At 46.5% G+C, this 14,740-nt stretch overlaps 1 protein-coding gene across 4 annotated transcripts; it reads right to left on the bottom strand.

Annotated features, from left to right (window-relative positions):
- Positions 1-1,436: 1,436 nt before the first annotated feature.
- OTX2 (orthodenticle homeobox 2) lies at positions 1,437-11,206 on the bottom strand. 4 transcript variants are annotated; one of them, XM_017661329.3, is made up of 5 exons: positions 11,099-11,206; positions 10,877-10,946; positions 6,093-6,308; positions 4,968-5,143; positions 1,437-3,073 (listed from the first exon to the last, which is right to left on the bottom strand). In XM_017661329.3, the coding sequence occupies exons 3-5, from the start codon at positions 6,187-6,189 to the stop codon at positions 2,459-2,461; spliced, it is 888 nt and encodes a 295-aa protein (XP_017516818.1). In that variant the 5' UTR covers positions 6,190-6,308; positions 10,877-10,946; positions 11,099-11,206; the 3' UTR covers positions 1,437-2,458. The 4 variants fall into 4 exon arrangements, with proteins under 4 accessions (XP_017516818.1, XP_017516836.1, XP_036871757.1 ...); XM_017661347.3 differs by having other exon boundaries at positions 4,968-5,119; XM_037015862.2 differs by lacking the exon at positions 11,099-11,206 and having other exon boundaries at positions 10,877-11,075.
- Between the last annotated feature and the right edge of the window lie 3,534 nt (positions 11,207-14,740).

Here is a 14,740-nt window from a genome sequence, read left to right as displayed (position 1 = left end):
TTAAACCCAGTCTTGACTAGGTGCAATCAGAACTCTCTGGAAGTCTTTAAATTGGCGCTTGCTCCTCGCCTCCCACCCTTCCTTCCCTCCGTTGTCTGAAGTCGGGGAATTCATTTCTACTCACTGTCAATTGAAAAGGATTTTGTTAAACGAGGTTGTGCAAGGGTGATGGAAAAATTCGTTTCAGATGGTACTTAACGCGTTTTTCTGACTCCCCTGCTTTTTAAAGTATTGGAAGAGAAACCTGAATTCTTTACTGAGTAGTTCCATGTTTGTCGTTTTTGTTTTTAAAGAGAAGGTGATCTTTCCTGACCTTTGGCAGGGTATTCTAAAAACTGAAGGTAGTTTGATAAGTTATTTTGGATATACTTTGCTGTTGCATGCAATAAGCTGAGAGAGTAAGAGCCAGCATCTAAAACTATAAAGCAAAGATTGTTCCTCAGGCCCCAACTTCTCTTCTGCATAAACTATGGCAGGATGAATATTAGCAGTTAAGTACTGGAAAATCTTGCCATCAAGTTTTGCCTCAGTTGGTGGGTGGTAAACTACGGCATTCCGTTTAGCAGTAAAACAAAAACAATTTATCAGGCAAGACTGTAGGGCTCAAAACAGCATGCGGAGCCACAGACAGAAAAATTAACCAGAAAACAAAATGGTTGCAACTGCTAATGTTCATTTTTAAAATTACAATCAAAAGTCCCCTAATTATGGTCAAATCTAAGAGCATAAGGAGTTTAAAATTAAATATTGCTTTCACCCAAGGAGCACCATGATCATTGGCCCATTTGTCATTTTTGGTAATTGGTTTACAAAATGCAGATACAACTGAGAAGGGACCTATTTTTTTTTTTTTTTACTCAGTCCTCAAAAAAAGAAAAGAAAAAAACTGACCAGAGCACCTTATGTTCAACTGTTGAAATTATAGGTTTTAAAACTTTTCTGAAACTCTTTTGTTCAGAAATCATTTCTGCCTGAATTGCTTTCAGATTCTGATTACATTCCCTCTCATGTTTACCTCAGACTTTTTTGGAAGCTAAAAAAAAAATCCCCTTAACCAAAAAAGAGAATGGAAACAAAAAATTCTTGACATTCTCATTTTCTCTGAGGTACTACAGTTCCTCCCATCTCCCTTAAAAAAAACTGATCTATGTTAAAATATACCTAATAAAATGCCTAAGAAATTGTTAGGGTATATGGCAGGGAGGGAAAAGCAAGGACAGCAAGATCCTAATAATTTCAGAGCAATTTTGATGAGTCACAAAAGGTTTATATAATAGTTACCCATATCTAGTTCATCCATAGATTAGACCAAAAACTATTTTTAAGGGGAGTTTGCTAATTTCCTCTGTGATGTAAGAAAAAACAATTGGGAAGGAAAGGCTGAATGTGGATTTCTCACTCATAAATGGGGGCATAAAAGTAAAATGGACCCAGTGTTGTGCTAGAACCATTTTAATATAATTATACATATCTGCCAAATCCAGGAACAAAAGGTTTATGCATATATAACTTTTCCAGTTAACAACTGCAAGCATAAACAACAATGACCTCAGTTTATAAATTCATCAGGGTCAGAGCAATTGACCAATGTCTCTTTACTGCTAGGCTTACTAACAGTAAATCACAGATGAATTAGTGTCCTTTTGTTTCTCTTCTGTCACTCTCCTTGTCCAGAGACATTTTGTTGTAAAGTTTCAGTGCAGCTCACCTCCAGCCAAAGGTAATCTTTTTAGATAAGTACTCAGTTGCTCTGAATTTTGCTTATAATTATAACCTATTTAATCACAGAAGAACCCCTGCAGAGGTGGAGTTCAAGGTTGCATACAATAACAGGAGATCACAGTTTTGAAGTCTAGCACAGATTAAAAACCACAGATGTACCATTTATATAAGACACACACTGATTGTCTCTTAAACTACATATTGACTCCTTATGAACATTATTTTTTAAATAAAGTAGTGCATCTAGGACAATCAGTCGCACAATTCACACAGCCCTGAAAAGTTTTTCAGTGCCAACTACCAGTTGGTCATGAAACGTGAGTGAGCTTGAGATACTGTCCATTCCTAAGATTCAACCAAGGATTGGCTAAAACACTGAATCACCTCTGCTTAAGGAGGCTATGTCCTTCCCTCCTTTCCCTCACAATTTAGTTTTATTTTTGGTGGTGTTTGGTTGCACATGGCTAGAATGCTTTTGATCACTTTTCAAATCAGGAAAACCAATGATCTAAAACTATTACAGGATCTTAAGTAAATTGGTTTGTCCACTTCAAGTTGCTGGTTGGTAGGCCCCTCTAAGGCCCTTCATTTTTCCTTCTATGCCTCCCAGAACATTGATCAGAAGATGAGTCTGAGCATCATCCCATCTAACTCTTTTAACCAATGCCTGGCTAAAACTGGAATGTCCAGCCCAGAATATTTAAAAATCACCCACAAAAAGAGGTTCTACAGGTCTTCACAAAACCTGGAATTTCCATGAGGATGTCTGATCTTTATAATCCAAGCAGTCAGCATTGAAGTTAAGCTTCCAGGAGGCAGTTTGGTCCTTATAATCCAAGCAATCAGTGGTTGAGTTAAAACCCAAGCTTGAAGCTCCATATCCCTGGGTGGAAAGAGAGGCTGGGGACTGATTGAGATGGCTGGTGACTGCATTGGTACCCATGGGACTGAGTGTGGCCCCTGGTCCAGGAAGCTGGTGATGCATAGGGGTCAAATAAGATCCACAGTCCATGCCCCCAAAGTAGGAAGTTGAGCCAGCATATCCTTGACTATAACCTGAAGCCTGAGTGTAGGTCATGGGGTAGGACCTCTGCATGCAGGAGGAGGAGGTGGACAAGGGATCTGATAGTGGGGAGATAGAAGCTGGGCTCCAGATAGAAACCGGAGCACTGCTGCTGGAAATGGCTGGGACTGAGGTGCTAGAGGGGGGAGTGAACTGGCCGCTCGCTGTGCTCTCGGAACTCACGTCCCGAGCAGGGGATGCCTTCTTCTTGGCAGGTCGTGCCTTGTTCTGCCCTCCACCCTGCTGTTGCTGCTGGCGGCACTTCGCCCTTCGGTTCTTGAACCAAACCTTCAAAGGGAGAGACTTCGTTAACACAGCTTCAGTGGCTTCCTGAAGACAAGAGTGGCTCCCAGACTACAAACCCATCTTACATGGACAGATAAGCTAAAAGCAATCTCTCCTGCCAATGAAAACCTATTGTGTGGTGCTCTCATATATGATCTTGGAATTGTAAGAAAGTTGGGGTGGGGGTGGGAGGCTCTGCCTGAAAGCCCTTGACCCTTTACCCAAGACAATAAAATTTAAGATAATCACCCAAATCATAAGAATTTGATAAGGCTAAGGATTCTCCGTCTTACTTTCCCATCTCTCATTTCACCTGATACACATACATACAGGTAGACCCAGCTGTATGTTGTACCACTCTCACAATGCAATACAACATAGTTACTAGGTCTTTTGCAGGCAAACAAAAGAAGTGAGGGAAAATTGTTACATGCCAAGAATAGCCTAAATTCAAGCAGTTTATAGTCCACCTTGCAGGGAGCATCTGCTCATAATGGAGGGTGGTTCCATCTCTCTACTTTTTGTCTCTTCTAGACAGACTCACAAAGCTCCAAGGAGAAGTGATCCTGTTGAGGAAGGTGGTCTTAAAGCCATGATTTGCTGAAAGCTGCTTTACGGTGAGTGGAGTGACTTGTTTGTACTCTGCTTTGTGCTCAAGGACAGACTTACCTGCTAGTCTCAAGCCTGCAACTTGGGGTATGCGCCTTCAGGGTAGTACCATTCAGCACACAGATTGAGCTTCCTGTACTATGGTCACTGGCTTGTCAACTTAAGCATCTGCCTGCAACTTCGAAAATTCTCTTTATTGGACCTGTTCATGTTCTGCAGTAAAGGAAATGTGTTTGGTATGTGAGGAAGTGTATCAGAGATGCTACCTGCATATTCTGAGAAAAACTACAGGTATTTTCTGACTGTGGTAAAAATGGTGCTGCGAAGGCTGAGTTCAACACTACTAGCCACTCAGAGCCATTTATTTTCTTTCAGTGAAGACTTTAATTTAAGCCTCAGAAATGCTAAAATTTCTTCCATCCTACTTTGAAGAAGCCTCTTTCCTGGCTTGCAATTCATGCTAATGTGTCCTAGCTGAAGGGAAGTCACAAGTGTGTATGTGGTTTAGGTGCTAAACATTCTTTCCAGAGAACTCTATATGGGGCTTGTGTTCCACACTGGGGTTTACTTTCCCTCCCCAGTTTAAGGTCAAGTCAAAAGGAACTAAGGGGAGTTTTTTGTTTGTTTCTCTTCTTGTGGTGGTGGTGGGGGGGTCACCAGGGACATTAGATTGGTATTTTATCTGATAAATGACTCAGAGCTTGCATTTTTTTGTTCAATCCTTAGGAAGTCAAACAAAACACTTTTATTGTATAATTTCTTTCTACAGCCTGACTTTCCCACCAAACTGACACATGACCTTGAGCAAGTCATTTACTTTGTTTCTTCATCTGTAAAAAATATTGGGACTATCCAGCTACTAAGCACCTTTAACAGCCACCCCCCCCCCAAAAAAAAACAGATGGCAATGCATGAGGATTTCCACATAGGGGAAGTAAAGTCCTAAAATATTACCTGACTATCCTTGCAATCTACCAAGGCTGAACCTCTGCAAGGGACCCAAGGGCACTAGGGCTGTGCTTCATCACGGCAGCTGGATTGCCAGTGCTACCTAACCTGTGTTGTTCTTACAGGATTGGGTGGTAGTGCCGGGGGGCAGTGGGGGGTGGACAAAAAGGGGTCCGAGCAGGAATCAGGCACTCAAGGAGAAAAGTTTACTGGCCTCGATGGAGCTTTTGTTTGAAACTTTACTTTGGCCCTCTTGAAGACCTGGGACTCGCCTCAATCCCCAACATATACTGCGCTGTGTGCAGGTCAGGAAGGATGGTTCTGCCAACGTTCACCCTACCTGCACCCTAGACTCGGGCAAGTTGATTTTCAGGGCCACCTCCTCCCGCATGAAGATGTCTGGGTACCGGGTCTTGGCAAACAGCGCTTCCAGCACGTCTAGCTGCGCCCGTGTGAAAGTCGTTCTCTCCCGCCGCTGTTTCCGGGGAGTGGCTGCAGGACAAGAAGCCCAGGGCCCTTTAGGGTGGGGGAGCAGTTTCTCAGTCATAGGGGTCTCCGCGGATGCTGATTCCCCCCACCCCCCACTCCACAGCACTCCTCTGGTCCTCCCGGCCCTTCAAACAGAGCCTAACAAATGCTCTTCCCACCCCGCTCCGGCCTCAGCTCCTACACTGGACACTTGGTCCCCTTCCAGGGTAGACGCCCCGCCCCCCACCTGACCAAGGAGATCGCTCCAGCCAGTGTCCCTTGGAAAGCTTAACGAAACAAATGAACTCACCCCCCCACACACCCCAAATAAACACCTCTCCAAAACCAACCCTAAACCACAAAGTAAACAAAAAAATTCATTCTGTTAAGTCAGAAGATCCGCGAGAACCGGCAGCTCCTATTGATGGGACACATACCGATTTTACCCGAGATCCTGTTTTTTAGGACTCCAAAGGCCTTTGTTCGTCCATCTTTGAAATGGGGACATCTTTCATACTTCTCCTTCCACAAAGATTTTTATAAAGAGTTCTGGGGCTTGGGGGTCAGAGGGGAAGCCCCAGGCTTGGCGAGACGAATTTATGAGGAGAAAGCCAGCTTCTCCAAGAGGGTACGGAATTTGGTTTTGAGATATGACAAGGGGCCTATCGCCCAAATGACAAGGGCAGTAACCTCCCTCGCCCTACTCCAAGGTGTGTCCCCTGTTTACTCCAATTAGGAATAAAGCGCTATGATTTTCTGTAAACGTTGTGGATCCACCTACTCGCTTCCCCCAGTCCCTGTCCTCTCCTCGGCCCGTAAACGCTTTATGGCTCTGAGCTGCTTCTCGGATGGAAAACCCAGTGCGGACCTCGCCTGGAGCTAGGGAGGGGGCAGCGATATCGCCAACGCCAACCGCGGTGCTCCCGGGGAAAGGGTGTCATATCCCCACGGGGCAGGCGGGGAAGGGCGGGGCAGGAGTGCCGCGGGGCTCACTTACCCGGGTAGCCCACCGAGGGGTGCAGCAAGTCCATGCCCGAAGTAGTCAGACTCAGCCCATTGACTGCATAAGGCGGTTGCTTAAGATAAGACATCATGCTAAGGTTGTTTGGAGGCGCAAATTCCGCCCAAATCGGGGGCACCCAGCCGGAAGGTCTCGTTTCACCCGGGGAGAACAGATTCAGGGTCCTTGGTGGGTGGGTTTGGAGTGGTGGAACTACGGTCAAAGCAAACAAACAGAGGTGCTGGTTTACTGCTTCGGAGGCTGCAGCGCTTCCACGTTCCACCACTAACTTAAAAAGAGCCCAGGCTATGCAAGGCAGAGGCTTTTAAAGAACTTGCAGACCTCCCCCAGCTGCTCTGGAACTAGAGGGGATGGAGAGAGACCAGATAAACCTGTCTTCCCCCACCCCCACCCTGAACTTAAAAAAAAGAAAAGTACCAGAAGAAAGCAATTACAATCTGCCTTCCCTAAAGAACAAAACCCCACGCCTTCAAATGCACACATTGCATTCCTATCCCTACATTTGCATAGGACTCATTGGCTGGCACTAGCTAATTGTCTCAAACAAAACTTGATTGGGGCCATTTGCAGAGACAAAGAACTCTTTGGCTAAATAAATAATGCTGATAACAAAGCCCATTGGTGAGAAACAAAGAAACAATTCAAGAAATCTACCTCTCCCCAGACTGTTGCCTTTCCAAGGCAGATTTTAATTATCTTAGCTTTTTACCACTTTCAGCTGCTTGGAACTTAAAATGTCAGTGCATTTAACATATAAAATACCAACTTGCTAATAGACAAACTTGAGAGAACTGCTCAACCACTATTACTACACATTTGAAGGTATTTCCAGTAATCATTTTCACCTAATTAGTAGTCGGGGTAACTAGATTTAGAGGTAACAGATTTATTAGGGTTTTGGGGAAACTTGATTACATGTGTCTAAAGAACTAAAGTTAAACAAACAAGTATTTAACTTTTAATTGACATCCATCAAATACTTAAACATACTGGGGAAAAAAAGTCTTCAAGATTGTCATGGGGTGTGCTATAAATTCTGAAGTAAAGTTAGAATCCCACCATTCAGATAATGACAGGCCCCCACATTTGCAAGTAGAAAGGGTGTGCATTTGTAGTGCAAGCCACTTCCATGTTGATTTTGATGTGTGGAGGCTGCAGATCCTGCGGGAGGCAAATTTTCGGACATTTGGGTCCTCAGCCGCTGTAACAGAGTTTCCTGTTAACTCTAGCTGCCTTTTGCACATTTTAGTTTTGAAGAAAGTAGATACATAAACACCCAAACTTGTGAAAAGAATAGAATTTCTTATTGCTCTACAAGTTTCTTATGGTCCTATTTAAAAAAAGAGCTGAGGGAGGGAAAAGAAACCCAGAAAAGTTATTTACTTTTTTCGGCTGAGAGTTTCTCACTCTGTCAAGTCAAAGGATCCAAAATGGATGTTAACATAAGCTGGCAGTTTCCAAGTCTGGCTTTTATTTTCCTAAAGATGGAACTTCACCCTGCAAGGATCTCTACTTTGCAACTTTGATACCATGAGAAATGTTGCCTCAAAATGGTGGGCATAAGATGAGAAGTTCCCTCTTACTTTCACAGAGGTTCTACTGAGTTTAAAGGACTCTATGTTTTCATATTTACATTGCTTAAAAGATCAAGACACAAACTTCCGCACATGGCACTCGGTCACCAAGCTTCTTCCCAATTTAAATTTATAGCACAGAAATCATGCTTTTCCACCCTCAGATCTAATTTAATGTAATTTTATAAATGCCCTCTTGGAGAAGTTTGTATTATCTCATCAGTTAAATTAGTTGCTTCTACAACCAAGACTTGATATTTTACATTCTCTTTTCTTTTCAAAACAGTTATTTGGAGGCTGTGAAAATAATATTGCTTTAAAAAGCAGTCATTTAGCTGTTTAAGTAGCCTCTAAACTGGAGTTCTTTCTTGTTTAATACAATCTTGCTATGTCCAAAAGTTATGTACTACAGAAAAAATAAATCATACTAAATGTACACATGAGAGATATGGAAGTGTTCTTACAAGAGCTTCCACCCAATTGGGAATGCCTGGCACATCTCATACGTTAAAGTAGCACAGTCCAACATAAAAAGCAGTAACAGAAAGAAAAGCTGTGGGACAGACATCCTTCTTGGAGTCCTTTGCTCCTACACCATAGCAAAATGGCTAAAATTCTCAGGACAGACTGTTTTTACCTTACTACTGAATCATTCTTTTTTAAAAAAAAAATGGAGAAACCCCAAAACAAAACTGGGAGGTTCTCTCAACAGCCAGCCTGGTTATGCACTCTCCAAAGCAGCCATGGAGCCTTCCATCTAACTTTCAAAGCCCCGCAAGGACGCCTTTCTCCCCTCTTCTCTAAACAGAGCCCAGAAGGGGGAGAAGAAATACCTTTTCAGAAATATAAGCCTCAATATGACTCGTCATGAAATGGCCACTGGAGAACTCCTACCTAGGAGGAGCGGGCGGCGGTCGCGCGGCGAGTCCCCGCAGCGTCGGCGCCCGCACCTCCGGGCGCGAGTGACTCGGTCCGGCGTGCCTGGCCTGCAGCCCCGGGTCGAGATCGGCTCCACTGCCCACCGCAGGCCGCGCCGCCTTATATCCAACGGTCAATTCGTGCAATCTGTCGCTCCCTCCCCTTTCCCTCCACCCCCCTCCCTTTTCCTTCCAAGGAGCCCATCTACCAGTTGCTGTGTCCTCGCTCAATAATAATTACCTCGTCCGAGAATTAATTATAATAAATGTTTTCCTGATAAACTAACAAGATAATCCGAGGGGCACACGTCCCTTAATTACAGGCCACCGTGCTAGGCTCTGCTTCTCGTCCTGGCTGATTAATTTTCTGCATGATGGAAAGGAAACAAAACTATACGGACTGGGGACTGGCCTGCGGCTCGGAGCACAGACAGCCAAGAGGAAGAGGAGAGAAAGAAAACGGAGATATGAAGGCGCCGCGGAAAGCAGCCGGCGCGGGCCACTCTCCGGCGAACTCGAGTGAAAGTTTCTGGCCTCAGGGAATCAAACAACGCTGCCACCCGCGAGGGAGGGAGGAAGATACGTGCCAAAAGGGTTGGCCTTGACTATTAATTATGGTGAGGAGAAAGCCCCGCTGCACGCTCTGTGAGGAGGTCTGGGTGTCCACCTTCCTTTGAGGGGAGGAGTTTCCTTTGCAACTCGTCTCGTGTGCTAATAACTTTTGGTGACTGGAAAAAGTCCCGAGGTGAGCGGGAGAAATCCCGACCCCAAAGCTCTGGCAGAGAAGGGAGAATTAGAATTTCAGGGAGTGACTTCCTCGTTTCTCCCCAAGTAATCCACCACTCTGGGGTCAGTGCGCCTCGGCCTTCTGTCCCTGAACCTCTCTCACTTCTGTCTGTAAAGGAGGATAAAGCCAACTCCGCGGAATTCTGACGGGCGACATGGGTTTTAAAAAAATGTGTCCTAAAATCAGACTGTAATTTCAAGGGTCACTTGAACGCATCAGCACGAAGATTTATTTGGAGTTTGCGGCGGACCCGTCGCTGAGGCCGGGTACTGGCAGAGACCTGATGGTTCTCCCTTGGAAGACCGAGAGCTGAGGCTGGACCTCAAATAGCACCCCCGAACCCCGCCAGGCCGCGGCCCACGGGGTTGTCCTGGAGCCTGGGAGGAGAGTGCGCGAGCGCGCTGACAGGCCCGCTCCTACCCCTGTCCAAGAGCAGACACGGGGCCACCTTCCCCAACGGAAAGATTCCTGTCCCTGGCCCCGCGGCGGCCTCGGGAGGAGCGGGGGCCGCTGACCGCCCCTTCTGCCCGTCCCAGGTGTGCGCCGAGGGCTGCGAGGCGGGCCTGGAGCCATCCCCGGCAAAGTCACGTTCCAGAACGACTCTTTTATGCACGCTCGTCCTGGATCTGGGTCTGGGACCACAGCAACCGGCAGGGGTGGGGGTGGTTATGGAGGTATTGCACTCCCATGTTTTCCTTTTTTGGGGGTGGGGGTGGGGGGTGTTGGTTAAAAAGAAAAGGAGAGCTGGAGGCCTTTGGAAGAGGTCGAGAACGGAGAGCGAACCTTGGTGAGCTGCTCTTGGCCCTGGGGAGGGGCCCGAAAATAGCGAGCGGCAAGCGGCCAGCTCCAGAGCCGAAGAGAAACCCACACTCCCCGCCTCCTCGGTTATTCGCTAGCGCTTCCTCCCACGTTCATTTAGGGGCAAAGGCAGGAGCTCGAGCGACGGCTGCTCGCACCCGCGGACCCGAGAGCGAGCCGGGCTTCGGGCGCGCTGGCCCTAGGAGGCGCCTAGCTTATTATTTTATTATTGGTATTATCCATCCATGTGCTACATCTGCATTTTTTTGCTTCAGACTCTGAAAACGTCTTTGGGATCAACGCAAAGGACCCCCAACCACCTCTGAGGGCCAAAACGCCACGATCGTAGGGAGAAGTCCAGAATGGGCGTTGACATGAAACCACAAACAAAACCCCTCCGGAGCACCCCACATTAGACTCGCGAGGCTTCCCGGTTTGGCGGAAGCGGCCGCCCCAGGAGTGCGCTATTCCCTTCCTCCCATTCCCGCCCACATCTCCAGATAGTAAAATCTTCGCAATGATCGTTATTTCAAATCAAATAATTTATAACGGAAAAAAATACATCATGCTTCAGAAGAACTCCACGTTCTCAGAGACGCATCGGTCGGTCTATCGGAGGTACTGGGACTATGCTAGCAGAGGGACACAAGGATATGGATACAGACAAGACAGACGGACACTTACCTTACAGCAGCAAAGGAGGTTAGAAAAAAAAAATCAAATTATCCTTCAAAATTCCAAATAGCCAGCTAGCCTAAAAGAAATCAAGAGTATTGAGTTAGAAACCTTGCAGTCTTCACCCTTCTATTAAAAAAAAAAGCACAAACGAAAAAAAAATTCAAAGAATAGATAATGAGGAAAGCAGCTCGAGTTCGAAACACGCGTGGGCCCCTCTGCGATACATACATAGTAGATGTGATGAGGGCTGCTCTAACGATTTTTATTTTTAATAACAGTGGAGGCTGAGTTGGAGCTGAGGTCGGTTCCGCTCTCAGGGAGATTTGCTGAGAAAGCGCCTCTCTGGCAACTTTTTGACGCAAACTCTCCAACCAATGGCAGGGAGAGAATGATTGACACATCTAAGCCAGAGGGAAAATAATAAAAACACACAACAGGGGGAGGAAAACAGGCCGCTGCTGCACGGGGGGACAAGCAGGCAACAAATCCAGGCCTCCGACATTACCAGAATGTTCTTGAAAGACACTGAGCTTTGCTTAAAATTTACATTATGGGCTGGAGCGTGTGAACTAATTGTATAATTAAAATGATAGACAGGGAGGCCTCCCTTACCTTCTTGTTCTTCCTTTCCTCCCTCCTCCTCCCCTGTTTTTTTGTTTTGTTTTGTTTTGGTTTGGTTTGGTTATTTTTAGGGAAGGGGAGAAAGGAATCCCATACAATGTAAGATGGGAAGATAAAAATATTTATAAAGGCTGGAGAAGGGTGAAGGTGGGGGATAACTGGGTTATTGCATTCAATGCTCCCAAAAAGTGTGTGGATTAGATATAGAAAGCAAGTCAGACTGAAGCTTAAAAACACGCCTCTGCCGTCTCAAACAGTGTCAGAGCATGCTGAGGCCAGAAAGGAGGCCGGGGGAGTGCGGTGTGGGCTTGTAGGCAACACAAGTCCAAGAAACTATCTTAAAAAACAGCGTCTCTCCCTCTCGTTGCGCCTTTATAAACATCCCCGGTCTCCAGAGCCATAGACCCGGACTCCCAGTATCTGCTCACGGTTTTTAGTTTAAAGAAGCCCAAGCCAACCTGCAAAGAACTCGAACCCCAGAATTTAACGCAGGGCCATTTCAGGGAGACAGCAGGAGCCAGGTCAAAACTTGGGAGTGTGAGAGTGGGGTCGGCAGGATATACCGGGAGAGAGCGAACACCGGAGGTCCGCGCTGGAAACAATCAGTTTCTCCGTTGAAAACAAATGCCTGCAGCTTCGGGGCTTGGAGCTCACTGAGTGCGCGCGGCCAGAGCAGGGGGGCTGAGAGCCCGGAGGCTGGAGAGTATCGACACCAGGGGACCCGATCTGGGCACCCCAACCCAACTTTTTCTCCTGGCACAGAGAACGGAACCCGACTGCTTTCAAATAGATCTGAGTCCTTAGAAAAGCAGAAACAGATTGGAGAGAGAGAGAAAAAGAGAGAGAAAGAGAGAGAGAGAGAGAGAGAGAGAGAGAGAGAGAGAGAGAGAGAGAGAGAGAGAGAGAGAGAGAGAGAGAGAGAGGGAGAGAGAGAGAGAGAGAGGAGAGAGGGAGAGGGAGAGGGAGAGAGAGATGGGGGGGGCACAAGTGGATCGGCTGAGGGTGTGTGAGTGGGGTGGGGGCGGGAGAGCAGTTTTCCCTCACAACTCCCAATGCCGGAAAAGAAAAATAAAATCTCTTCCTAAACGCCCTCCCCCCTCCAACCACCACTACCACCACCACAAGTGGGCCCAAAGAAACAGCTCGCTGCGTTTAATTTGGGGACCTATGTTAATGAAGTTGGTAATTAATTCGTCGCTTTGTTGTCGGTTCTTATACTGTATGTGTAATCAAATGTGGCCGTCCTTGGGATTTACAGCAATTAACGAATTACGGGAGTGCGCAAGAGGCAGCAAGCGCCCAGCAGCCGGCCTGGGCTCCGATTCGGCTCGGCCAGGGGCCGGGCACTCCGCGGCCTCAGACAGCCTCACAGGTGTCTCTAGAGCTTTGGGCCCCGGCGTCCCCACGCGTCCTCGAGCGGTCCCGGTTTGCACTGCAACTCTTAGGCCCAAGGCGCCTGCTCCAGTCCGAAGAGACCGCTGGCTGTCGCGTTCCCAGGAGTCGCGACTTTCTGGGGGCCCAGGCTTGGGGGGAGGGTGAGTACGGACCTTCTTTTCTCACCCCGCCCCGACTGTACTGAAACACCTGGCCACGGCCTCCGTGGCCTTTCATGGGGCTGATGGTGGGGGCGCAATACCCTAGGCGCTCAGGCCCGCGCGGCACGAGCTGAGAACACTTGGACGGAGTCACGAAGCTTTCGATGAAGGAAGGGCAGCAAATCCATCCGGGTCGTTAAACCAAAGTCTTTTTCCTACCCCAAGAAAAGACAGTGTTTCCCCCGGTTTAATCACAGTAATCTTTAAACATCAAAAAACGAAGAAAAATGGACTGTGTGGGTCTGACGGGGTGGGGGGAAGAGCTGTAGGGAGGTCTTGGGGATATTGGGGTGGGTGCGGTGAAGAAATATCAGAATACGCTCTTGTGATGTTCACGAAGTGAAACATTTTGGACTGGGATATCTTTCTGCTGTGGTGTCCAGGGTCGTGGGAAACCCCTTAAGCATGATGTACAGGTTTGCGACGTCCTTTCAGATGGCGGGGGCAGCTGCATCTCCCTGAAAATCCCCACATTCTGTTCGACCAGGGGCAGATTTCCGCACCGTGGGGCGTGGGAGGGCTATTCCCTTTCCAGCGGCTCGGAGCACACAGCTCCCGCTTCTCCTTTGCCCTCTAGTCTAATAACTTCGCAGAAATGCGGGACCAATAAACCACGAGTTGGAAATGGACAGTGTTAAATAAACAAGGGTCTCTTTAAAATTCTCATCCACTTCAGATGTCTAAAGTAAGATTGTGATGATTTTGTCACGGTTTGGTAAATTTACCCCTTTAAGAGGCTTTCATAAATCCCAGAACACACCTTCAGCCAGATTTGAATATAGATTTAGGTTTTAAAACCCAGAAGCTGGAAACACCGCTTTATCAAAGAGAATTTCCCTTTAGCTTAGCAATGTGCTGAAGCTCTTAAAAGATTGGATCTGAGAGAAACAGAGAAGAGAAAGAGAACTAGAGACAGAGAGGCAGGCAGACAGGGAAAAAAAAAAAAAAAGACTCTTTTTCTTTCTAGAGGAATTCTGCCCAGACTCTGCAGCAGTTGGTAGCAAGCAAGCTTTCTCTTGGCTGTCTCCTGGAAAAGTTGCAAAATTGCTCTTCACCTGTAAGAACATGCTCTTTATTTTCCAGTCTCTTCTTGTCAATTTGGAAATTGCAGACAGCCCGGCTCAGGTACAGTCCCACAAACCCTTCTAGGTCAGGACAAAAGCCACTGGCTTTGGGGGGAGAGGGGGCTGGGCTGTTGTACTGAAAATCTTAGACGTTTGGTGGGAGAAAAAGACTCATGGATGGAAAGTCTAACTCTCGGCTTTCAGTAAGTCCTTGAACTTCTAAAATACTTACTGTGTATTCACTGTATTTTCTCTGTTCATGTTTAACTTTTTTTTTCTGTGTCGTGTCTTTAAATTTTTTTTCTATGAATTTGATTCATGGCAGCATGCTTTATGTTTTTAAAGTAATTTTCATTTACAAGCTGATGGTTTAAGTGCCATGAGTACAGTTATCTTGCTATAATGAGAAGTATTCAGAAGCTAAATTAAAATCAAAACACAGGCAATCAAATTATTTGTCAGAGTTTGCATGCAGTTTCCAAAATACGGCTGATATTCATATTTTGAAACCTTGTTGCATGTCTAGTGCTAGCTGGGCTTACTTTCTTGACTCCACATGCCAGGACAGTTTAAAATATTCTGAACTTTCC

This window comes from Manis javanica, chromosome 8 (genome assembly GCF_040802235.1).
Source record: "Manis javanica isolate MJ-LG chromosome 8, MJ_LKY, whole genome shotgun sequence".
Lineage (NCBI taxonomy): Eukaryota > Metazoa > Chordata > Mammalia > Pholidota > Manidae > Manis > Manis javanica.
The sequence above is the reverse complement of the archived record's forward strand: the minus strand, read 5'-3'. Positions and strand labels throughout refer to the sequence as shown.